The sequence below is a fragment of the Canis aureus genome, chromosome 23, assembly GCF_053574225.1.
Source record: "Canis aureus isolate CA01 chromosome 23, VMU_Caureus_v.1.0, whole genome shotgun sequence".
Classification (NCBI taxonomy): domain Eukaryota; kingdom Metazoa; phylum Chordata; class Mammalia; order Carnivora; family Canidae; genus Canis; species Canis aureus.
The window spans coordinates 6,452,101-6,478,654 of record NC_135633.1 but is presented as its reverse complement, the minus strand read 5'-3'; the positions used below and the strand labels follow the sequence as shown (position 1 = coordinate 6,478,654).

Below are 26,554 nucleotides of genomic sequence, written 5' to 3'. Positions count from 1 at the left end.
AGCTCTGAGCAAGGAGCAGAAGACTGAAGGACACCACAAAATAGATCATTCCAGTACGTATGTTTTACAATGCCCATGGCCAGCACAGTCCACATTGTCCGTCTGGCTGTGCTTCAGGAGTCACTGAGTGTGGGTTATTAGGCAACAGACGTTCCCTTCACTGTAGGATACGAGGAAATGCAGGAATAGTTCTTACTGCAGCTTGACAAAACCGGTGTTCTCTAATCTTGTTGCAAAAGATCACAGTTTGCATTTTCAGGTGATGTTCGTGTGCCTTTCTGCAACGGAGACGAAGAGCATTTTATGAACTTCGTATCTTCTTGTTTTCAGTAGGGTCTTCATGGTTGTGACTATGTCTCCACAGCCAAAGCAAAGCAGACATTTAAGGTAATTACTTAGATAATTAAGGGGAAAACCTCTCCACTTTGCTTTCACTGTGGAGCCTTGGCCTCAAATCAAACGAGGGGAGTTGGGCACCCAAACGTGAATATTGTACCCGCTTTAAAACTCAGCGAGGTGTTAAAATGCTGTTTCTTCTTTGGTTTTCCCATAATACTTGGTAAAAATAGCAACGTGGGGCTTGTTGTGCATGGGTGGCAGGCAGTAACCTGGTGATTTCTGTCTTTTCTTAGTACAATTTCCCTGCTCCAGCGTGTTCCTCGACTGAGCTTATTATTAGAATTCTTTGAAAGTATTAACCTGGGTTTGGCTTCTGTATGCAGCATCAGCTTAACTTTGCTTTAAAATATTTAAGATAATACACTTGTGGAATAAACATGAAACACAATATAATTCCATAATATTTCCATACTATTCCCATTGCACAAATTGCCCTTTGTGGTTGAACACGTGGAAACTCGTGGACCTCTGCCAAATTTTTGTATCTGACACCACACCTAACCTCCCAACGTATCAGCAGTGCTTAAACGAACACATGTGAGTTCCCACTTTAGTACAATAAAAAGTTAAAGAGGTTGGGACTGGAATAAGGCCTGAATTTGATGCCTTGAGGTTGCCAGTGTAAACAGACATGTTGGATCATCTTTAGTTTTTAAATATCAACAGTTATGATCTAGAAAAAACAGCTTACTCAAGTATCTATTCCACATAAACATAAAATGGCTGTTAGAAAAGCCCCATTTGGTGAATTCTCTTTAAAACCGGATGACTATATCTGGAAGCTAATTATGAGAATTATTTTAGATCTCTAAAGTATTGTTAAATGCATTTCTTGATCTGTAATTTGCCTCATTATTCATGCACCAAATACATGAGTGTGCGCTGTGTGCAAAGAACTCCCAGAAATCCTGAGGATACAGCTTCTCTGTTCCTTTGTAAGAATCATGCTTAACGATGTAAATAATGGGTCATATATACTGCTAATAATTCTGAAGATGAAATATAATTTAATTGGTCGTCCATGTTAATAACTGACAAGGGAGAGAGATGGATGAGTTCCCTTAAAGTCACTTCTGAAATCTTCTCAACGAACCTGAGAATGTTACAGGACATCAGACGGGGGACCGAGCCGAGTGGCAGAAATACCAGGTGTGACTTTTTTTGGACCTGTTGCAAGACATTGCATCAGGTCTTTGTGAAGCAAGTTACTACTAAAGTAAGGGTGAAATCTGGATTGGTTGTGCTAACCCGGCTGTCACAGCCTTGACCCGCATCTATCACCAAAGTTGATTGAACCGCTCCTGCTGTCTGGGTGCAGTTTCCTTCATCAATATTCAGATGTCACTGAATGTGACATGTCAGAGGTTGTCCTACAGGTTTTCTTCTTTTAAAAACATGAGTGACTGTGTTCTTTACGCTGCTTAAATTGTTACACCTCTCCTTGCTTCCCTGGGCATTTTTTTTTTTTTTTCGAAGTTAAAAAAAAAATCCACGATGCCTCTTGAGATCATAGTAAGTTTGAAGATTTTTTTTTTTTAAGAGGCATGTAGATTGCACTGGAAATTCGGCAAGGTGATTACCTGCTCACCCACATTGTGATTATTCATATTTTAAGGGTGAACCTCTATAGAAAATCTTTGAAGTTAGCGTGATCTCAGAAGGCCTTGCAGATTTTATGGGAGAGTTTTGTAATGAAGCTGGCACGCCAGTTCTTTGGGCGGGGGGGTGGAGTTTGCATCTCCCTTTGGGGAGGCTAAAAGCTGTGCAGAGCTCTCTTCTCCCTTTCTCTCTGCCTTCTCGTCTGTCCCTGGAGAAGAGGCATGGAGGAAGGGAGTGTACTTTGCCAAATTTTTAAAGGTGGCGCCCCTGTCCTGGTTCCTTGTTCTTCCTTCTGTGTAAGTATGGACATAGAATGACAACACTGGCATTGTCCTAACAGGAGTGAAATGAGCTAAATTCAGCAGCCAGGCTTGCTTCCTGGAGGCATTTCTCAAAGACCCTGCAGTGCCTAAAGAAAGAGTTTTGAGCTAAGCTTTAGCTTGCTCAACACTTGGTAGGTATGGTCCTTTCAGGAGTTATTTCTCCTTTCTCTTGAACCCAGGAGGTTCTGGGAGAGTACTAAGAGCTTCCTCGACAGTGGCAAACAGGATTTAGGAAGCCTTGTCACAGCGTGGCCCCAAGGGCTGGTATACCTGGAGGCCGGCCCCGGCCAACCGCCTCTCCTGGAGGCTGCAGTCTGCTTCTTGTGGTCCCACTTTGCTTTCACGCTGTTCTCTAGAGGAAGCTCAAGCTATGGCTTTTCTAACTCCTGTTGGGGAGGCTGTCAAGCTGTTTTCTTTCTTGACTCTCATTAGCCAAGCCTTTACCCTCGGTCCAGTGTTCCCTGCCTTGTTTCAAACACCTTTCCACAGGTGGGATTTAATGCTCTAATCCTCTTCCCTCTTCATAACCAAGGCCACACCTCAATCCTCGTCTCTCCAGTTCGGACCACCTTCAAATCTTGCCAGATCTGTAGAGGCCTAGAATTGGCCACCTGCCTTGGGACTTATTTGCTATGAACTGTTGTTCTCTCTGAAGCAAGATTATCTATTCTGCTTGCTGTTGTTGGCACTTGGTAGATCAATCCTTTTTACCCCCCAGATTTTACTTGCCACGCCAGGTTATAAAAAAGATGACAGGCATCATTGTAACCATTTAGATTGCAGCACCTCCTACATAACCAGAGGCTATTGCAGGAGGTGTTGATGTGCCCAGTGTTGCAGCCCAGACGTTGCTAGTTGAATACATCAAAGTCCACTTTCATTTTCTGTGCAATTTCATATTCAGTGATCTTCAAACCTGTGCACTCTGTAATAAGTATCTCTCCAGAATAACGCAGTAACTTCTCATATTGCCAGGTGTTGGAGCCATTCAAGTGGTTTATCTTCATCCGTGTTCTCTCCTTGATTTCTTGGAAGTGAAAGATTTCAAGGCAAACGTTATGTCTTTGATTGCAGTATATTTAGTATGCATTTTGAACAGAACACTTGTACCGTATTTTAGAAGGACAATTCCTGGACTTTCTGTTTGTCTGATAGCAAAGGATTTGAAAATTTATCTAGGAGACCCATAGTTGAATTGCTTTGGGAGCATGCTTAAGGCAGAACTTGTACATTGACTTTAAGAATTTAGACCATGTTGGGGGTGACATCAAAATAAGTTAGAGATCTACCTTTCGTTAATCTGTCTTTTTCTAATTTATTTTTTTTAAGATTTTTAAAATTTATTTATTCATGAGAGACACACAGAGAGAGGCAGAGACACAGGCAGAGGGAGAAGCAGGCTCCATGCAGGGAGCCTGACGTGGGACTTGATCCCAGGTCTCCAGGATCAGGCCCTGGGCCGAAGGTAGGCGCTAAACCGCTGAGCCACCCAGGGATCTCCTCTTTAATCTTTCATGCGATACATTCTTTGGGATTCGATTTGGAGTTCCTAGTAGAGGGTTACCTAGTTCCTTAGAGTGTTACTCCTGAGATTTTTCTGTTAATCTGGACTTTGAGAACCCAGAAAGGCTATTAGGGAGAAATCTGAGGTGAGACTCAGGGAGTAAACTGAGGTTAGCCAGACAAGCGAAGGAAAAGTGCTTCAAGCAGAAGCAGAAAGGAAAGAGCAAGTGCAAAGGCTCAGAAGCCCCAGAGGGAAGAGAAAAGGAGAAAGAGAAAGGGACAAAAGGAAGAAAGAGAATGAGACATTATCAAAACTCCTAGAAGTCCTGCCTTTAGACCAGAAGGGAAGGGGAGGAGAGGGCTAAGAGGGGCACATGGCAAGGGGAGACGGGTCGGCAGGCACACAAAGCCAATTCATGAAGATCCTCCTGTGTTATGAGAGCTTTGGCTTTCCCCTGAAGGCAGTACAGAGATTTGAAGAATTTTTAAATGGGAAAAGATAAGGATAGATTACATTCTAAATCCCTCAGGCCATAGCATAGGGAATAAATAGAAAGGGTGTACTGCTGGGGAGTACTGGTCTACCAGGTTGGCCTGGGAAGTGGGCAGGTCATGGCAAGGCAGCTCAGCCTGGAGACCTAGCTGATAAAAATCTGAAATATAAGGCATGTTGTGGTCTCCTGGGTGAGGCTGTCCATCTTGGTATATAGGTTACTCAGAACTGAAACACTGTTTGCCCCTTAAACAGAATATCTAAAAACCAGCATGTTGATTTTGGCTTGTTCTGCTACCTCTGCCTGGCATTGGCTGGGTTTCAGTAGGTCAGAATTTCTGTCTGTTAATAAAGAGTTTCTTTGGTATGAATTTTACATAGAACAAAATTGTAAGTTACTCGTGGAAACTGAAAAAAAGAAGGACGGGAAATGGTGTTTTTATATTTTACAACCATGGCTGGTTTTTTTTTCTTTTTCTTTTTCTTTTTCTTTTTCTTTTTCTTTCTTTTTCTTTTTCTTTTTTTTCTTTTTCTTTTTTTCTTATTCTTATTCTTTTTCTTTTTTTAAACCTCTGGGTAATATCAATTGACAGGAGTCAAATAAATTAATAGAAAGGCCCATGTTGGTGCTCCTATCAACAAGTTTTTAGAAGTTTGTTACCCTAAGCTCTTATTTTCCAGATGTTACCCAGTTTCTCAGTTCCAGGCCCGCCTGGTGATTTAGTACATATTTCATTTAGCGTAGCAGGGCTATAAAAAATACGGTGCTCTGTCCCCAAATAAGCCCAGCAGTGAGACCAAGGCATTTTCAGTGAAAACTATTCCTTGGGCCAAGAATCCTCCCCAGAGTATTCTTTGGCCATTTACAAATTTCTTTACATGAGTTCATTACCTATATGCCCAGAAAGCAGTGATTCCAGATGTGTGGCCAGATTCAGAGCTTTCCGAGGTCCATGTTAATGCAAGTTATCCTCCTCTCCTGTCAAGTCTATGAGTGGTCAGCAACAGATATTAAGCACCTACTATGTCCCAGATATACATCTCGCTGTCAGGACAGCGAACAAAACGGTCTCCCTTCGTATTCTGTTGTGAAAAGTCAGACAATAAACAGGTGGGCCATGGGGCAGACAGTAAAAAGCCAGATGTAAATGTCTTAGGCTCTGTGGGCCATACAGTGTCTGTCACAACTACTCAACTCTATTGTTTTAGCACAAACGCCGGTTGAAGACAATGTAAAATGGATGAGTGTAGCTGTATTCCAATAAAACTTTATTTATAAAAGTAGAATGGGTGCTAGATTTGTCCCATGGGCCATATTTTGCTGACCCCGACATAGATCAATAAATAAGTAAAAAAAATAAATAAATAAATAAATAAATAAGTAGGCCGTTCTCACGTACTAATAAGAGAGAGGATAGAATGGGATGATGTAGAAGAGAGGTCTGCGTGTGGCTGCGTTGGCATCCGTGGTTCCTTGTGACTGGATTAAATCGGCATCCGAATGATTAAAGAGCAAGTTGACAACATCATCTGTCTTTCTCTTATAATATACCTAAAGCTATTAAAGGTAAGTTACAGATCACAAAGTTCTAGAAGGTAGGAACTGTAGAGAGCAGCCTGACATGTGCAGGGACTTAATAATTGTTGGAGTCTTGTTGATGACAGTTTCAGATGGCTTCCCGTACTCTCCCAGTCTTCATTAATTTGTAATTCCTCTGAATTTCCGTGGCACTTATTAAATGATGGTACTAAGTTAACATTGAGAAAATGCAATATTGGTCAGTATGTCTTCAGTGGATACTGACCAATATTGGTCAGTCGCCTTTTGCTGCTCTGAAGTGTCTGAACCTGTTTTGTACTAGTTTCTATCTTAAGTGCCTAGTTTGGTGCCCCTATGTTGTTGACACACACTATTAGGTTATCGAATCGTGAGGATCAGAAAAGTCAAATTAAGGAACGCAGCGAGGTATTCCAACAAGAAAGGGCCGCTGCTTGATAATTTGCTTTCACAACGTATCAATGATGGTAAAACATTAATTGAAGAAAAGAAAGAGAAGAGATAGACTTTTGATTCCCAAGGGGTCTCTCAGATAAGGTCGGTAGGATTTACTGTTTTCTGGGCAGTTATTAAATTCTGAGCCATCCCAGAAATGAGAGATTACAAGTTTATCAATAATACTATTGATAGTTAAAGCATGTGGAGTTAGTTCCAAGAGCTTAGGGTAACAGAGAAAAGATATAAGGAGCCGAATAGAAGTTATGACTCAGACCTCAAACATCCAGTTGGGATGGGATCCAAGAATTAATACCACAAAGGAAATAAAAGAGAAAATAAAGGTAGCCGTAAGACAGGACCTGATTTCAACTACGGATTCAGCAGTTCATTTGACAAAAATGTGCTGAGCACCAACAATGAGCTGGACGCTGTTCTAGGCCCTGATGAACTTAGAGACAGGTGGATCCGTGTGCGTGGGATGTATCTGGAAAGCTTTCAAAGAGAAGGTGGAAATTGTCCAGTGTTTTGAGAAATGAATGGGATTTGGTTGTGGGAGAGCATTTTTGGAGGACAATAGGGTCAGTGTCGCTGGTGGAAGAATAGGAGAAATTCAAGAGAGGTTTAAGTAGTGAATAGGCCAGGGTAGCGGGAGCCCACGGAGGGAGTTTAAGTAGGGAATAGTGTGAGAAAGGTACGCTGGGGGCAACAGCCTTGAAAATAAAGCCAAAAACTCTCCATTTTGACCTGAAGGCATTGGACAGACATGGAAGGTGTTGATCAATAGCCTGATAAAGTTGAAATGTAAGGCAATTAATTTGGGAGAGGTTTATATATAGGATTATTGATCGCAGCAGGAAGAAACTAAAGGCAAATGCAACTAAATAAAAAAAAAGGTTATTCTTAGGAGATGAGCATTAATTAAAATGGTGGCAGGAGGAGTGGAAAGAATGATGTGAACAGTATTTTGAGGGTAGGCTTGACTGGATATTCGTAGAGTACAGGAAAGAGGCAAGGAAGAAACTAGATTTTTGAAAATGGGGATTTTCTTATGAGAAATTAGCTTCCCCTCCCCCCCCAAAAAAAAATATAAAAAGAAACATAGAGCTTGAAAGAGTCTCTGAGGTCAACGTGATTCTGCTGTCGACTTGCTGCATAACTTTGATCGTGTTCTTCTGAGGTCTCTGTAAGGCATCTGTACTGGGAACCACGATAGTGCTCATTTTCGAGGACTGAGCGTGCGTTCGTTCGGTCAGCAGGTAAGACACAAATCATTTTCTAGCTCCTGGGAGGAGAGCGGTGACTAAAGCACAGTCACTCACTGCCTTTAAGGAGCATGCTCTGTCGTAGGGACAGATTATTTTCAAGTAAGCAAGCGCTCAGGGTAGTTTGGGGTTTTGGGTAACGTTAAAAGGAAACATGCAATAGAGAACAGTGGGATTCAGGAGGGGTTGCCCAGATAAAGGCCTAAAGGATGGCCTCTCCAAGGAGGGGATCTTTGAAGAGAGACCTAAACCATGAGAAGGAGCCCGGCTTGAGAGGAGCAGGGACAAGATGACAGGGAGAGCAAGTGCAAAGCTCAGCTTATTTGAGGAGCAGTGGAGCAGAATTAATTAATTAATTTATTTATTTATTTATTTTTTATTTTTTTATTTATCTATTTATTTATCACCTTGTGTTACAACAGTTCTGGAAAAGGAGACCAATTTAGGTATGCGTCCCTACAGTCTTAGTGATGGGCCGTCGGCTGTGGGTGGAAATTGTAGCAGATTTAAAGGGGACACCTGCCCTCTAGTGTCCTCCCCGGGTTATTTAAGCCTTTAATAGGATTTTCCTTACCTCTTCTCAGTGCCTGGGGGATGTTAAAAGTGGTTCTGCATTCAGTGAAATGCGTTCACGTAGGTAGGAAACAAAGAAAACAAATTTCTAAGAAGCCAGCTTCTGTCAAAGAGCAGATTTATATTCATTTCTTTATATTTGCAAATGAGAAGGCTTGGAGACAGAGGGGAACAAGAAGTGTTCTGTTGAGAGGGATGACTTGCATATTTTGGTCTGGTCTGTTCATTCTTATATAAACTAGGGCAAAACAATGGTCCCATTAAGGGTTGTCTTTTCTCACTTCAGTGTTTTTCCTTTTTGGTGGGGGTGGGGGTGGGGGTGTGGGCAGAGAAACCAGAATCAGGGAATGCTTCGATTCCGTGGTGTGGGTGTAAATTCTAACTCCTCACCCAGGAGAAAAATTCTGAAAAAAGGGCCATAGAATTTTCTTCTTGATGAACTCTTGTCCTCATTCTTATTTTTCGGCCCATGTCCCTAGTTTAGAACGCGATGGGGAGACAGTAGAGAAGATAGTGGAAGGTTTTGGACTCTTAACTTCCTCAACCCTTCCTTCCGGTGTCTTTCTTGCTCTGCTCCAGTCACTGGACTTCTCTTCTTTCAACACATCGTGTTGTTTCCTCAAAGGTCTTTGGAAATATTATTCTTTTTATTTTATTATTTTTTTAAATATTGTTCTTTTTAATGGAATGCACCTCCTCTCTCTGCCCGTTACCTAACATTTCGTTTTTAAGTCATTACTCCTAATGCCTGTCATCGGACAAAACTTCCGTGCTCCCCACGTTGGGCCCCCGTTCAGTGAGGTTCCTCTGTTGAGGTGCACTGATCCCAAGCACCCTGTACTTCTCCTTCACCGTTAAGGCCCTTAGGGGTATGACTCGTGTGGTAGTTGCTCACTGACTTCTCTCCGGTGCTTGGTCTTGCCTACGAGACTTGCATAACATCTTCAGCCGTATTGCACTGCAATAAACAGATACTGTTGAGGCACCGTGCAATTCTTGAAAGTTGAGGGACTCTGAACACAAAGATGTGGGGAAGTAATTTCACTGCTTGGCTGTGAGTAATGGGAACCAACATCAGTGACTTAAAGAAGATAGATGTGTGTCTCTCTCCTGTGAATGTCCAGGGCTGGTTGGGGGACTCTGCTCCTTCCAGTCCTCAGGGACTCAGGCTTTCTCCAGCTCAACCCTCTGCCATCACTGGGGGTGGGTCTCAGACATGTGGTCTCCGATGTCTCTGTGACCCGGGGGGCACATGAGGAAAAGACATGGAGGAAAAGATGAAGAAGGGACAAAGTGCTTGTGCCACTTATGGGAAGTTCCTGACTCACTGGACTCACCCACCTGCATGGGAGACCAAGTAGGCAGCCTTTATACTGGGCAGATATTGCCCACCTCCACTTCTGCTGCTCTAAAGGGAGATAGGAGGTCCCATACAGATGGACTTTTTCTTTCCCAGGAGGTCGTAGTAAACATCCCAGAGACCGGGTGTATGCTGAATGACCACACACCTGCTCTCAAGCATGAATCGTGGCCTTGGATTTAAGGCTTCGAGTCTGTAATTTGTAATGAAAGTGAAAAGGCGCAGGGGTTACTGATACTAAAACAATCCATTCTTTTGAGTAGCGGCTTCTGTTTTTGTTTTACTGGAGTCCATACAGGAGACACGCACGTCAAGGAATGTTTTCAAAAAGAAATAGCGCGCTTTTCGCATGAAATGGGTTGACTTGCAAGCAGTTTCACTGTAACTTGGAATTCGAGATTCAGTTCCATCAGCCATGTAGGTCTCTAACCTGCAAAAAAGCAGGATAAAGAAGAGGAAGTGAAGTTTAGAAACAAAGGGGAGAAAATAGTCACGACACTTGATGTGTGTTTGATGCATGACCGTTGACAAAGCAGGTTGAGTGAAGGACATGTGGCCCCCAGCAGCCCCCCAGAAGTGAGGCCGATGGATGGATAAGAACCATGGGAATGAACAGACTGGGCCAGGGCCAGGCAACTAGTGAGAGATGGGGTTAAGGCTGAGCTCTGCTCCTATATCTGCTCCTGGTAAGGCCAGGCTCCTCCCCCTGTCCCCAGAGGCCTACGGAAACCAGGTGAGGGAACATGGGGACTAGGGACAAGAAGAGACACCTCCTAAATGCCTTATTGGCAAAGCAGGCGATAGGAGAGGGACGGTTCATCATGACATTTGCAGGGATGGCTATTATTCTGGAATCATAGGCCTGAGAGAAATCTTTTATGGAATCTTCCATGGTCAGGGCTTTTCGTCAGTTAATTACTGCAGCAGAGCCAGCAGCCTGCCAGGGTGTACGGCCTTTCAGCAAACAAGGGACAGCACACACACTCGCACACACACGCACACACACATGCACACACACATGCACTAAAGATGCTGTGGTCCACACTCTGCTGTCACTAAGCAACCAAGAGCAGATTTCTTTGTATTCTGAGTTATTCACTCGGCTGGTGGGGCGGTGGGGGGTGGGGGAGGCTCCCAGAAGGCCCTTCAGAGCTAGACCTTTCGGAGAGCCAGATGAAATGAAATTCAAGGATATTACGGCTGTTCTCACAGGATATCCATTTCCTGACGTGGGTCCCGCCTCTGCTGTTACAGCAGGTCACGTCTGACTGCAGCTGCCACTTGGCCTGATTCAGAATTTTTCACTCACAGGTTTAATTAAAATTTCTAGCAGGCACCATCTATCATTTCTCTTTTGTGATTTTTTTTTTCTCTCTCTCTCTCTGAGAGAGAGAAGCTTGGTGCTCGTTACCCCATGTGTGTTTATGGTGCTCGTGTCTGTGTAGGAAGAGATTCATAACCCCTTTGACAACTCATAGATTTTCCCTGGGAGCCTCAGTGGAAAGCAAATCATAATCGTTGGCCTGCGCTTTTAATTACAGACGTATGCGTAAACTCCCTGAGGTTTATTGTTCGACTCGGTGTAATGGTTTACAAAATAGAATAGAATATTAATGGGGACTATTTTTTTTTTTTGTATTAATGTAACAAAGTGGTTCCTACCTTGAGGCATCTCGGTCCCCAGGTCTTTGCTGGTGGAAGTGGGGGTTTGTAGGCCAATCTCCGTATCCCAGAAAGCACGATGGAACTGGTCTCTTCACCACTAGCAGGGGGCTCACCAAACTATCAGGTCTTAGGTCAGATCAGTGGAATAATTGTGTCTTTGTACTAATCAATTTGTGTTCTGTTTAGCACAGCTTCGTTTTTGATTAATTAGAATGGGTCTAAGTCATTTCTTAACGAATAGGTTTGGCAGACAGGCTTTCTCGGCGTGAGATGTATAAAAAGTGAGGATTTTAGAATAAAATATCCGATGCAGCCCTGGCACTGCGACGTCACTTTGAGTAGGCCATGCAGCTTCTGTGACAAGGAATTCTCTCATGGGTACAAAGGGGCTCTGTGGCGTCTGTGACAAAGTTGTTGGGAGAGCTAGGGCTCGTCCCTGGCCCCCTGAGCCAGTGGGGAGATCTAGAGCTCATCCCTGGTCCCATAAGCCAGTTGGGAGAGCTAAGGCTCGTCCCTGGCCCCCTAAGCAGCACACGGCAAGCAGACAGTCACCAAAGTTAGGACTCAGTCACTCTGGGGAAAGCCGGCTGGAGCAAGCCACAATAGCAGTGCAGAGATCCTTATCATCTGTGGGGGGAAAGGGGGAAAGCACTGGATTGCTCGTCTCTAAGATCCGCTTTCTAGCTTAGATCATCTGTATTCGGCACCACCCAACCGAGATGTCCCCTCCCCGGCTCGGCTGTAGACACTGCTCTTCTGTGAGCCTGTTTCCTTTGCACAACGGAGATGGAAACATCTGCTTTCTGGAGCACATAGGAAAAGCCTGGCACGTATGAAATTGGTTCAGAGTAAGTGGCAGCCGGTATCTCAACGGCGTTCGCTCAGCCCTTCCCACAAGCAAGCTTTCCCGGGTCCTTCACCATCCTGGCCACGCTCTCTGCGGATGGGCCACATGGCCCGCGTCCTTCCTCCAAGGCCTGGAAACCCAACCCAGTCCTGCACCCTGTTCTCCTAAGCCCTCCCCTCTCCCTACTCTTCGGCAATGACATTCGCCCTTCATTTCTGAGGTCATCTCTCTTGATTCTTTTTCCACCTGGTTTTCTCCACTGGTTGTTGACTCTGTAAGACCTGAGGTCACGGGTCAGATCCCTTTGTAGACCATTCTTGCGTCTTCTGGTGTGGCCACAGAAAGCTCCGGGAAACCTGACATAGGCAAAACCCCCGTGGCTCCATCGCAAGGACGTCCTCACTCTCAGAGAAGAAAAAAGGGAGGAAGATAAGGAAAACTCCAGGGTTCCGCTGTCACGCTCTACATGCTCCATCTCCAGGGCTTCTGACCGCCAGGGACAGCCTGTTTGACCTGTGCGAGCGGTTATCCTGCTGTCGTCCAGGTCCAACCTACTCTCTGGATCACAGGCCCATGCTTCACAACATCATTGCTAAGGGAGAAAACCCCCACAGCCCTCGGAAAGCACATCCTTTTGTTTTGTTTTGTTTTAATTTTTTATTTATTTATTTATTTATTTATTTATTTATTTATTTATTTATTTATAAATTTTTTTTGGAAAGCACATCCTTATAGGCTGCGTGGACAAAGAGGGTCAGTGGCACAAAGCATTAGGTACCCTACCCGCCCCTCGTTTTCTATTCATCCTGAATGAGTGGGTTTTCCAGCTTCCCCCACACTCTCACCCAGCCTCCCTGAGTCATCCTGACACATTATCCTCCCTGGAAACGCTCTTCCCTTCCTCCGGACACATTCCTACTGTATCAGAGCCCTGCTTAACCAGGAAGTGCCAGATGGCACTGAATCACCAGCTGCTTAATATTCAAGAACAATATTATAGGCGGAACAGAACAATGTACGTGCTGATTAAAGGACTTTGCTGATGTCTTGGGACTCAGGGAATGCCCCAGTCACCTCCACAGCTGTGCCTTGACAATCCCTATGGATTCCAAGCTTCTTGGGGGGACTCTTTGCTACGTGTGTCTCCACCTTCACTTTTGTCACTGCACCTGCGTGCAGCGCTTGGGTCTTTTGCTCTGAGCTTTCTGCCATTCAGAGTCCTGGATGGTGTGTCCCGGTCCCTGTCAGGGTTGTTTGCCTCCCAAGAACCAAGTGCCGGGCTGCAGGATGGTGTCTACGGGAAGGCAAATACAAAAACAAACTAGCTATTAACACAGATGGTTTTACTTTTTTTTTTTTTAAAGATTTTATTTATTTTTCATGGGAGAGAGAGAGAGAGGCAGAGACACAGGCAGAGGGAGGAGCAGGCTCCATGCTGGGAGCCCGACGTGGGACTCGATCCCGGGTCTCCAGGATCACGCCCTGGGCTGAAGGTGGCACCAAACCGCTGAGCCACCCGGGCTGCCCTAGATGGTTTTACTTTTATGGAGGGATTGACATTAGCACTCTGGAAGATGTCCGCACCCTGGCACGTCCACGGATTGCTTTTATGCCACGAGTTACATTAGTGATCTGAGTTGATTCTGAACATGAAGGAGCAGAACACGAAATGAAGCAGACCTCCTCTCAGCTAAGTCCTACAAAAGGACTTCGTTTTCCATGAAAGCTTTGGTGGAAACCCAAAGCAAAGCAAACCAACCAACCAACAACAGTAAACCCCCACTCACTTTTTATTTTATCTTCCCAAAGGCAAGCCACTTTGGCTGTGGCCCCCTCAGAATAGCATAAAGTGGTCCTGATCATATCTCATAGTGAGGCCTAAAAAATCACAGAGCTTGCCAGACCCTCAGTTCTGATAACATATCTGCATTCAAATCAGTTGGCTTAAAAAAAACATGTGAAAAGGAGAAAGTTAGCTGAGGTGTCTGCCTCGGTCTTTATTGTGTTTTAATTAACTGGCTAGAGAGACCGGTAAAGATTACCGAGCAAGCCTTGAAGTGGGTTTTGAAGATTAACCAAGAAGACCAGCCATAAGTCTCCTCACTGAACAGGTCACCCTCCGTCCATTTACCCACATACTCAGGTAGCAGTAGGTCATCACTTGCCCATTGTGTGCAATAACTGTGATTTAGAGTTGGTATTAATAGTAAATCATATCTCGGGATACATCCTGAACATCTTGCTGAGATCCTAGAAGACAATCCGCAGTGTAGCACGAAGAGGATTCTAACTGTATATACCACTGACTTCTGTGAAGGTTGGTCTTGCATGGAAGTGCTCTTCGTGAAAATAGGCAAAAAAAAGATTCCCATCTTTGTCACTGAAGTCACAGGATCCATCACACGATACAATACAAGAGGGCGGGACATGTGGATCTCCTTCAGTGCCAAACATCATTTTCTTTTTTTTTTTTTTTAAGATTATATTTATTTATTCCTGAGAGACACAGAGAGAGAGAGAGGCAGAGACACAGGCAGAGGGAGAAGCAGGCTCCATGCACCGGGAGCCCGACGTGGGACTCGATCCCGGGTCTCCAGGATCAGGCCCTGGGCCGAAGGCAGACGCTAAACTGCTGAGCCACCCGGGCTGCCCAAACATCGTTTTCATAACCTTCTCCAAGCTCTTTCACATTTTCCATCCTGTATTTGAGGGCTCATCAAAAAGAGGCAAGAAAAGCCTTCCAAGACTGCTCAAGACTCGTCTCTCAGTCACGACTGTACAATAGCTGCCTATTAGAATCACCTGGAAACCTTTAAGAAAACTACTCTCATAAGAAGTTCTGATTTAATTAGTCTGGGCTGGGGCTTGGTGATTCCCCCCCCTCCCCACCCCTTTTAAGAAAGATTTTATTTGGGATCCCTGGGTGGCGCAGCGGTTTAGCACCTGCCTTTGGCCCAGGGCGCGATCCTGGAGACCCGGGATCGAGTCCCACATCGGGCTCCCTGCACGGAGCCTGCTTCTCCCTCTGCGTGTGTCTCTGCCTCTCTCTCTCTCTGTGATTATCATAAATAAAAAAAAAGAAAGATTTTATTTATTTTTAGTGGCCAGGGAGGGGCAGAGGGTGACAGAAAGAGAAACCCAAGTAGACTCTGTGCTGAGCACAGAGCCTGGGGCGGGGAGGGGGGGTCTCCATCTCAGGACCCTGAGATCAAGACCTGCACTGACATCACGAGGTGAGTGCTTGGGGCGCCTGGGGGGCTCAGCGGTTGAGCATCTGCCTTCAGCCCAGGGCATGACCCCAGGGTGCTAGGGTCGAGTCCCGCATCGGGTTCCCCGCAGGGAGCCTGCTTCTCCCTCTGTCTGTGTCTCTGCCTCATGATTAAATAAATAAATAAATAACCTTTCAAAAAAAAAAAAAAAAGGTGAGTGCTTAACCAGCTGCGCCACCCAGGCACCCAGGGAATCTGCATGTCAACACGCATCCTGGGAACTGCTTTCCTTGTTCCCACGTGAACTGTGGCTCCTTAACACCACCGAATAGGCACCAGCTAGTCTTACAGCTGATACAAGACAGGTGCAGCGCGTATCCGTGTTTGCTAAGGGCTCAGAACTTAAGAGCAGACCCCTGATCTCAGAAACCTCGCCGACTTGGAGCTCCCTGAATGCCACGTCTGCAGCCCCTTACGCTGCGGGAGTCTGGCCAAGCTGTCCGATCTCCCTGCTCCTTGGCAGTGACACTGCGAGGGGAGGAAGCTACTACCCTCCCCTAAGGTGGCTGGAAGTACTACATGGGAGAACGTGTGCACCGGAAAGCGACTGACGTGATGATCATTTCGTGGTGACTGTCCCTCCTCTTGTCAACTGAATGTGTGTCACTTATGCAATCACGATATACGCGACTGTGCATGCAGCGTGACTGTGTGTGTATACGTGTGTACAGAGCGTGTGGCACGTGCACACCTTACGATTGTTACTTTCACATGGAGAACTATTCTGGAATGAAAAGTAGGCTTCTCTGGAAAAACTAAAGGAACCTCATGATGTTTTCTCAGTCCAGTAAATGAAATAAGTCAATGGTGGGAAACCCTGGGGAGAAGGAAATGCTCCCCCCCCATCCTAGCAGTGGGGCTCGCCCAGGCCCTCCGCCCTGCAGGTGGGAACAGGTGATCACGCACCTGTGAGCTACACCTGGTGCCGGGGTGCGTGGCTGCAGCTCCGCCGCTGGGCCCTGGCCTTGGTCTTCCAGGTTGGAGAACAGCTCGCCTCCTCGCTAGTCGTTTGGAAACAGACGTCAGATAATGTTGGGATGTGTCTGTGGGAATCTCCTCGTCCCCTGCCCTCCGGGATCGTGTCCCAGGGAACCGCCGCTGGCCCACCTGGCCTGGCTTCCTGACGTCCTGCTGGGCACCCGGTCGGTGGGTCCCTCAGGCGTGCAAGGCGCTCTCTGCGCACCATGAAGTGGTGTGCGTGGCCACTGCTCAGCCCTGCAAGAGGAATGGATGTTGCCACCACTGGGGTCTCCTCGGTTGCTCCTATAGTGAATGCTCCTTTGTGAGTTGGAGAAAAAGCAGCAGGAGAAACAAGAAATGATGGCTGAGGCTGGGTCAGTGATTGACGTGTGTGCGTGTGTGCGTGTGTATGCGCGTTACAGGGAGGGTTTCGGTGTGATCTGACCTCACGTGAGCAGCCGTACATTACAGAACAAGGCCCCTCGGATCTGGCACTGACGACTCCCCAGGCTGGTAGGTCTCTGCTGTGCGGGGCTGACCTGTGCGGCGGAGGAGGCCGAGCGGGCCCTGGGTCTCTACCCACCAGGTGCCGGTGCAGCTCCCCCTGGGCCGTCCAAACGTCCCCTGGGTGGAGAATAACTAAGGTGAAAGCAGACTACGGTAATTACATATAAACAGGTGATTTTTACACTTGTTAATTAGCCTAGGGTTTGTACTAATTGGGGGTAAGATTTATAATGCCTGGTGCATCAGCAGCAAATTCAGTCAATAGGCTCCTGGATTTATTCCCTCACTCATACATTCAAGAGAGGCAGTGTCATATATTAATAAGTGCTCTGAATTCGAATCCCAGCTCTGCAACCAACTAAATACTGTGATTAAATAAATAACGTCTCTCAGTTTCATTTCCCTCGACTCTAAGCTGGTAATTGTATCTGCTTCATAAGATTAATGTGAAAATCAAATGAGATATTGTATTTAAAGTCTTTAGCACAGTGTTTACTAATGAGTAGTTACATGATGATTATTAGTTATCGCGTAATAGATATTTTTAATTAACGCTCTATGCCAAGGATCGTGCCACTCACTAGGGAGATAGTGCTGGCTAACCTATTTTTTCCAAAATGAAGTTGTGAAAGGAGTTACATAAAGGCATGCCTAGTTATTTTGATTACTATTGTGGTAGATGAGGAAGCACACGGCCCTCTTAGATGTCATTTTTATTGAGATTGCCAGTAGATGACGGAGACGCTTTTAGAGAATCACCTGCTAGTCAATAATTAATCAGCTGAAGCAGAGAAAAACCCAACACCCTGGAGCAGTATTTCGACCCCTAGATTTAAGAAAATTATATCACTGTACATACTCTGAAATTAATTAGCAGAAACGAAATATGTGTTACCTCTGAAATATGCTTTACCTGTGTTTATAGCTCAGTTTTAGGCTGAGTTATAAACTGTGAAGCAATTTAAGTGAAGGTTGATTGGGGCACCTGGGCAGCTCAGTAGCTTCACTGTCCAGCTCTTGATTTCGGGTCAGGTCATGATCTCAGGGCTCCTTATGTCAGGCTCCCTCTCTAAAAAAATCAAAAAATAGAAAAATAAAAATAAAGTGAAGGTTGATGATGATACACTAATTATTTCAGTGTTTTTCTTACTTGATTTTTTTTTTTTCTGAAGATTTATTTTAGAGAGAGAGCCTGAGGGAGAGCAGGGTCAAGAACAGAGGGAGAGGGAGGGCATCTCAAGCAGACTGAGTATGGAGCCATCATGGGGCTAAATCTCACAACCCTGAGATGATGATCTGAGCCCAAATCAAGAGCTGGGCGCTTAGCTGACTGACCCACCCAAGCGCCCCATTTGATGTCTTTCTACCATGATATACAGACCTGGGTCTGAGAGCCTGTTCTGGAAGCTGCTCTAAAGTCATGAACTGTTTGGTGAGGCATTTTGCCTTCCATGTCTCACTTTTTAAGTGTAAACACATTATTTCCCCCCTCAGAGTCCTTGAAAGGTTTTGCATTGAATTTAGATACCAGAATCCTTAAATGGCTCAACAGGACTCCTGCCTGGTTCTCCAGGCTGGTACGCTGACACTCTCCGCCTTGTTTTCATCACCTTTGTCACCACATGCACTTCTGCAGCATCTGCAGGGAGCCAGGTGCTCCACATCAGCGCCCACCTTGATTCCTGTGGCTGGAATGTTCTCTGCCTGCTGCTGCCCCCAGCTTCCTTTGACAGATCAACGCACACACACATCCCTTCAAGGCTCATCTTCCAGGCAGCCTTCTTGGGCTTCCCAACACTGTTACTCTTCCTTTGGGTCCATTTGGATTGCATTTGGTTAGATGTAACAAAAAACTGTGTTGACTAATGGCTTGAACGTCACAAAAAGAGAGGTTCAGAGGTTGGTTACTACTGCTGTTCATTGACCACCACACTGATCCCATTAGGAGACAAGGGATTTTCTTGTCTTGAGCTCTGCTGAAGTGCCTTGGCTTCCATGTGCACATCTCTTCTCTCATGGTTCTAAGATGGCTGTTGAAAGCTGGGGCCAGTGTGTCTGAGTTTAAGGCTGGAAGGAGGTGGAAAGAGTGGTGCCAGTCATGGCTTCTTTTTGCAGAATGTGTTACTACTTGTTGGCCAGTAGAGTGATAGCCATCCCACTGCAAGGAAAGCAGAGAAAGTACTTTGACTTATTAATACCTAGCATAGAAGCAAAAGAGCGGGGATTGAGAATGGACTCTGGGTCACTTAACCTAAACTGACTTTTAGAACGTGTTCTTTGATCCTTAGCTCCCTGCAGTCATCCTCTATGGCACCCAACACATTTGCATTTATTGGGTTAATGTCTATTTCTTCAGTTGACTCTAAGCTCCATGAAGGCAGGAGAATGTTGGATTTATTCTATATGAATCATTTCCAGTGGTTATTATCTGCCATATAGTAGTTTGTTAGTGAGTGTTTTGTGGGAGAAAGAATAAAGAGTACAAAGAACCTATTTTTGCCACTGTGAGGATAAAATGTTGGGTGAGACTCCAGTTCACAGTAAGCATTTATTTTTCCCTTTTCTTCATTTGGTAAGAGATGAGGGAAATAAGCAAGTAATTATAATTTAAAAATTCCAGGAGAGTGGAATTTTCTCAGAGGAGGGGCAAATGGCATCTGATTTGTGATAGGAAGGTATGAAAGCCAGGAAAACATCCAGGAAAGGAACAGATTTAGGATTGCTTTCTGCATGTTATCAAGGAGGGCGTATTCTATTTAAAGAAAATGATAATATCCAGGAACCAGTTGTTTGGCTGATGGCTGTGTCAGGTAGGTGTCTAAGAGGAAGAAGGCTAAAAACAAAACAAGACAAAACAAAAATAAGAGGAAGAAGGCTTAAAGAGTTGAGTTCAGGCCATATCTGAAAGGACCTAGAATGTACATGTCACGGATTTCCAGGTAAAGGCTAATAGGTTCAGTCTTCCAGCACTGTGTACCCAGGCCCTGGAAAAGAAAGTTGAGCAATGAGAAGCAACCATTGCTCATTCCAGGAAGAGAACAAAGACCTGATAATGGCCTATGGGAATAGGAAAGCCTGGAACCGATTTGAGAAGCATCGGAAGTTCAAGCCTATTGGGCATGGCGACTGCCTAGCGTGGGCTGGCTTTTTAGCTTCTGGGTCCCATTTTGAGTCTGTCCTGCCCATCCCTTGTCCAGAGCCGTGTGTCCTGAGATATTCCCTAAATCGCCCTTTCCTCCTGAGATTTCTTCTGGTTCATCTCTATGAACAAACTCTTTCCAATCCTGGGATCCTGTAACCAGGTGGTGTCCAGCCCTGGGCTAGAAGAGATTTCAAGATGAAGCATTGAGACCTAATGCTCATCATGTCCTGTTGTCTCCCATAACAGGAGCTGGAATGGATATCGTATAAAGTTACTTGGTGGTCAAAGGACCCCAGAAAGTTCACCTCAAGGGGTCCCTTTCTCTTCATCTTCATGAAAATCTCAGTCTTCTCTACCTCTTTCCTATGTACTGTAGAAGTCTCTTAGCTAATCTCTTGCTCCAAGTCTTGACTCTTCTGTGGGTCTATGGAAGATCTTTGTGCAGTAGAAATCTTGCCAGGCCAATCCCTTGCCTAAAATCTGTCAGGGACCCTTGTTGCCTCCTGTGCCTAGAAAGGGATTCACGGTCATCTTATGTGTGGTCCCTTTCTACCTCACTGGCTGAATCTCCTAGCAGTCTCTCCTCTCCCTCTCGCATCTCAGCTGTGGAAGTAGTAAACTACTCAGTGTTATATACAGACCATGCTGCTTCATGTGCCTGTCCCTTTGCATGTGCTTTTCCCGCAGCCTGGGTGTCCCTCTGTTGCTCCTTTATCCAGTGAAATCTCGAGAGTGCTCTTTGAGACTCGGATGACTTCCTCCAAGAAATATTCACAAGAACCCTCGCCCCTCAAAGACTAGGCTGAAAGTATTTCTAGTTGGCGTTCATAGCATCCTTTGCAAACCTTTATCAGAGCAAGCTTGACGAGGGTACGTGGGAGATGATTCAAATTGTGTTAGAATAAAAAGAAATTTAAAACATGGTACATGTAGAGAAGACCTGTTTTTGCTCCAGAGTGTCAAGGAACATGGAAATAAAACAACCTACAAAAATGTACCTCCGGGAGGAGTAAAAATAACGTGAGGATGTAGACAGCAACAAGACTCCTACGAAGGTGTAGACATTTGAGCAGGAACAGCTTCCCTCGAAGATCACATAGTCTCTGGATGAAAAGTAAAGACCGATCAGGCAAGATTAAATCCCCTCGTGAAGACCTCTTAGGATTTGGGAGAGACAGAGAAGACGGGGGAGACGTCTGAGATTTAAGAATGAATGATGGTCAAAGTGTGAGAGTCTGGATAATGGAGTTTTGTGAGGCTGTGTAAGAGGCTAGAAGGGATAGAGGGGGAAGGAGAGTCCTCTAAATGAATGAGGCAAGCAGGGAAGAGTGGGGGTTAGGTCCTGATGTCACACTTCAAAGACCATGGCCAGGTTGGTGTTGATGGATAGCACATGCTGAGGCTTCGAAACCTCAGACAGTCATGCTTTTAATCAGTACTTTAGAAGCTAATGGGCAAAATATGGAGTATCCACTTCCATTAAATAATTTGTATTAATCACGTACAAAAGGAGAAAGGAGAGGTCTCAAATCGGGAGGCCACTGGTGGGACTTTAACATTAATTATAAAATTTTTGTTTTGATCTTGCCGTAGAAGTTTGTTAGGTGCTGGGGGACACGAATCACAAAGTGACAGGAAATAGCTTTGCGTGGCCTCGTGAGACAGTAGAACAAACAAAAGAGGACATTAAAAACCAAAGAAGGAGCAGAATCAGAGCGAGCCATACTGTCATCAGCTCGCTGCCTTGGACCCACACTTCTGATAAGGGGATGGCTTCGGGCTGTCGACGGTGGGGATGTTCCTGTTAGCAAGCAGAGGGGAGGCTTTATGCAAGGCCCTGACATGAACGAGCACTTTACTGGAGGCTTAGCTGAATTCGAATCAGGGTGTTAGGAAGGATAGGTTCTACTTGCCGGTGAGGAGTAGATGGATCTTGTTCCTCTGTCATAATTTAACTTAGAATAAAAGGGACGCGGGAAAGGGTTTGTCAGAAAAACAGTAAATTCTAGTCGACATGCAGAGAGATAGCTGTGCTGGAAAGTTCTTCAAATATATGAAGATGTTTGAACAAACAGAAATAGGCCATCACATGCTGTGGGTTGTTGAGAGCGAAGCCAGTGGCCAGGGGACCCACCTGGCTGAGGATGTGCTCTGTGGATTTTGTCACAAGAAAATGTACATTCTGAGAGCAGGACTAAACAGACAGAAGGTCATTCCACTGGGTAGGCCAGCCAGGCCTTCATTAGGCAAATGATATCCATCTAATAATAGTTGAGGGGGGAAAACTGCATGGGGATGGGGATGCATGTGTATATATTTATATGACATGGGATAAATTGGGGGAAGTTATTTCCCAAACTATATGTGTGTATATAACACACCCACCCCCCTATGCCCCGACAGAGTTACTTATGAAAGACTTGAAAAAGCAAAATTACAGAAATGAGAGAATAGGGATATAAAATTATAAAAAACATAAAGCTGAGAGATGGGCTGGTGAAAATTTTAGTGTAAACTTTGACATGAGGCGTAACTAGCATTCTTGGAGGGGAAAGTAAATGTAAAAGCAAAGAAAGTCAACGTGGGAGTTTGGAGACTTCATATCTGAAAATGGTGAATTTGAGCAAGTGGTTTCCAGTGATCATTTTTTAAGGCATTCGTTATGTGTGGCTTTTATCAAGAGAGTTTGTGTCATCCTCCCTCCTGGGACCTCTGGGTGGCCCCATGGAACAATAGTCTCCTTTGTAAGTGAGCATGTGACCTGTTCCCGAAGCAAGAATGGATGGTCAGTCTGTGGTGAATTGTTTAATTCTTCTGGACTTCATCTTTAGGAAGACTGGATAATGGGAAGTGAGCTCCGAACTTCACCTACTCATTTTGGAGAATGAAAGTTGGAAATAGAATATTCAGCAAAGCAAGATGTTTGAATCAAAATAGCACCGTCTACTTAAAAGATGTGGCCAAGGGTATGTCTGTGTGAAAGAGAAAGACAAAGGTTTTTTAAAAGCCATCTCCAAAAGTGATATTTTATGGGTTTATTGATAACTGAGATTGGTTTTTATTATTCTTCTATATTCTTGAGCTGTGTAAGTGGCATAAGAAACCAGTTAGGGGGGGATCCCTGGGTGGCTCAGCGGTTTGGCGCCTGCCTTTAGCCCAGGGCGCGATCCTGGAGTCCCGGGATCGAGTCCCACGTCAGGCTCCCTGCATGGAGCCTGCTTCTCCCTCCTCCTGTGTCTCTGCCTCTCTCTCTCTCTCTCTCTCTTTATGTCTATCATGAATGAATGAATGAATGAATGAATAAATAAATAAATAAATAAATAAATAAATCAATCAATCTATCTTTAAAAAATTAAAAAAAAACGGGAAGAGGGATACTTTTGCATCTCAGAGAAGGTTTTGGGAGTCAATTAGGATTATAGGGACTATAACAGGCATTTTATTAGAGCGTCGCATGAAGTAGGAAGAATTAGCAGTCATGATCTTGGAAAGGAGAGCTTCTGGAAGCTCTGGAAGGGAAATGCTAAGGTTTATAACCTAACTGTTCAAGACTCAGAAATATAGGAGAGAGGGGAAAAAACAAACCAAAGGAAAACCATGCAAATCGGAGAGCTTTTTCCTAAGTTCATGTCATGCATAGTCTTACCTGAGGATATTGTGATGATTTGGTGTGATTGTCGGGAGAAATCCAAAAATGCATAATATGAAAATAATCTGAACAGTGGCTTTAGAGGATAACATAAAATGATGTCATAAAGTACTACTAAAATGTTAGAAAACATATGTGAGATTAGGTAGCCAGGTTGTACCTGAGGTCTGCATGTTTGTCCATAAAGTATGTGGAAGGGGAAAAAAGCTCATCATTAATCCTGCTGTGATTCCAGGTAAAGGTGCGTCCTTGTATCAGGAAGTATGTGAGAGCCTGCCAGCTAGTTTGCAAAGAAGGAAAAGGTTTTCATAGCAATAAATAATTTTCTGGATGATTAATATGTATTTTTCCCTGTGTTTTGGAAATTTGATTTTTTTCTCTTTTCTTTGGTTTTCTTAAATTTAATTTTCATTTTTATAAAGAAAAATACCTACAGGTATGTAGGTAGCAAAATGGTGCTGTAAGAGTTATGATCCCAACCCGCAAGCCTGCTCCACCCTCTTCCCCCCTTCCCCGTCCTTCTCTCCCTGGAGTTCTCCCAGAAGGAGCTTTGTTTCATCTTTCACAGCTGTCTCTTCTGTTATTTATCTCCAAGTTTCCAAATTATATAATTATGCTAGTCTATCTTAGTGCTGACACGTTGGACATTTTTCTATGGGATTCTCCTACACGCAGGGTAGCGGGAATAGGAAGATGATGATTTGGCAGTCTTCTGCCCCCATCTCCCCCCTCCCCCGCACATGGGTTTTCCTTCCTTGTTTGCCCAGCATCATTGGTGATACCAACGTTGGTCAAATCAGTATTCAGTGTTTACTTTATAACACTCATGTAAATATTGTCGTGGGCCATGATTATCTTTCCTTTTTATGGCCATTCCTTTTTTTTTTTTTTAATTGGAGTTCAATTTCCCAACATTTAGCATAACACCCAGTGCTCATCCCGCCAAGTGCCCCCTCTCAGTGCCCATCACCCAGTCCCCCAACCCCCCACCCACCTCCCCTTCCACTACCCCTTGTTCGTTTCCCAGAGTTAGGAGTCTCTCATGTTTTGTCACCCTCACTGATATTTTCACTCATTTTCTCTCCTTCTCCTTTACTCCCTTTCATTAATTTTTATATTCCCCGAATGAATGAGACCATATGATGTTTGTCCTTTCCCGATTGACTTACTTCACTCAGCATAATACCCTCCAGTTCCATCCACATCAAAGCCAATGGTGGGTATTTGTCATTTCTGATGGCTGAGGAATATTCCATTGCATACATAGACCACAGCTTCTTTTCCGAAGTAGGGACTAAGACGCCCTTACCAGATCCCCTTAGAGAACTATGAAACCTGTGGCAACGGTGTCCTCCGCAGAGACACCAGCTAATCTAGGAGTCTCATTTCTGTCCCTCCGTGTCTGTCCTTCCCCAGGTTGGCCTCGCAGTATCAATCGACACTTCAGTTTGCTCTTATGTTGCAGCCCCTGTCTCCTGGATCGCAGGTCTTCAGGGGATTGCTCCCTTGTCTTCTTAGGGTCATCCTGAGAAAATGCATAATCGTTCATTCATTCAACAGCTATTGCCTGAACATCTATTATGAAATAAGCACCGTGTGAAGAGCTAAAGATGTATCAGGGAAAAACCACAGCTGAGCCCTGACTTCCTTAAAGACTTGAGGGCCTTTATGCTACTCTGTGTGTGTCTGAGTGTTGTGTTGGCGGGGTTGGGGGTAGGGGTGGGGGTGGGGGGAGATGCCAGGTTGCCAGATCAAATACCAATAATGTATTTAATGTCAGGCAAACAACAAATACTTTTTAATATGTTACGTTCCAAATCTTGCAGGGGACATACTTACACTGAGAGAATGTTTGTTGTTTATCGGACATTCAAATTTAACTGGGCTTCTTGTATTTTTGTATGATAAATCTGGCAACCTTAATTTGGAAGGAGTATATTGTATAGACAGTGAACATAATAAATATGCAAATACTTGCTAGAAAGTGATAAAATCCATGTGAGGGTGGGAAAGGAGAAGCGGGGCAGGGTAAGGCAGGTTGGGAGGGCCAGGAGCAGAGATGACAATTTTAAAAGGGCGGTTAGGGTAGCCTCCTTGAGAAAGGGAGAGCTTGTCAGGGCATGAAGGAGGTGAGGGGTTATCTTTGTGGTTATCAGGGCAAAATATCTTCTGAACAGAAGGGACACCAAGTCGAGAGCATGCTGGGAGTAGCCTTGGAGTGTTTGAGAAATAGCCAGGAGGCCAGGATGGCTAAATCAGAGCATGGGCCGGGCTCTGCGGTGGGACGTGACATCAGAGCGGTAACAGGAGTCCAGATCATATGGGGACCTAGAGGCCTTTGGAAGGACTCTGTAGTTTACTCTCAGTGAAATGGGGAGCCACCCAGGGTTTTGAGCCGAGCTGTAGCATGAGGTGACTTCTGTTGAAACAAGATCCCCCAGGTTCTCTGTCGAGAATTTACTAAGGTTCCAAGGGCAGACGCAGGAGGAGCAGTTGGAACAGTAATCCAGGTAAAATGGAGGAGATTTGGGTGTAAGGAGATAAGAGGGGAGCTGGGGAGGACAGATGGGATTCAGGATGAATTCTTCCTTTCACATTTTCTTGCGAAAACGTTCAAACATACGGAGAATACCCACAGAACCACCTTCTGGCTTCTATAATGGACACTTTGCCGTATTTGCTGTATCGGTGTGTTTATCCATCTCTCCATCCGGGTCCTGTATCATCCCCTGGTTGGGAGCATCTCTGATTCAATTTCTGCAAAGATAAACCTTCGGTGTCCTGCTGGGGTAACGGAGTCATTTGCGCTATGGGCTACTCAACAGGCGCAGCACATCTGAGGGCCTCGCCAAGCCTTAGACTGACTTGCAACCAGTTCTCCTTTCTCCGGCTGCACGTCGCTCCTCACCTGATGGAAGGACCTGAGGGTCCCAAAACCTGCATGTCCTATCGCTTCAAGGCATGGTTTGACTTGCTTCTTCTTGGCAAAGCTGTTATTTCAGGTTTC

At 44.9% G+C, this 26,554-nt stretch overlaps 1 protein-coding gene across 14 annotated transcripts in view; it reads left to right on the top strand.

Annotated features, from left to right (window-relative positions):
• Nucleotides 1–26,554, top strand: part of GAS2 (growth arrest specific 2) — a 150,535-nt gene that overhangs the window by 112,801 nt on the left and 11,180 nt on the right. For 12 of the 14 annotated variants that reach the window (XM_077866186.1, XM_077866189.1, XM_077866188.1 and 9 more), the window contains one exon: nt 334–387. The exons of 1 other annotated variant lie outside the window; for it this stretch is intronic. In XM_077866186.1, coding sequence (XP_077722312.1) covers nt 334–387 — 54 coding nt within the window. Of the gene's footprint in view, nt 1–330; nt 388–26,554 lie in introns of those variants that run through there. One more of the 14 variants, XM_077866196.1, reaches the window with a different exon arrangement.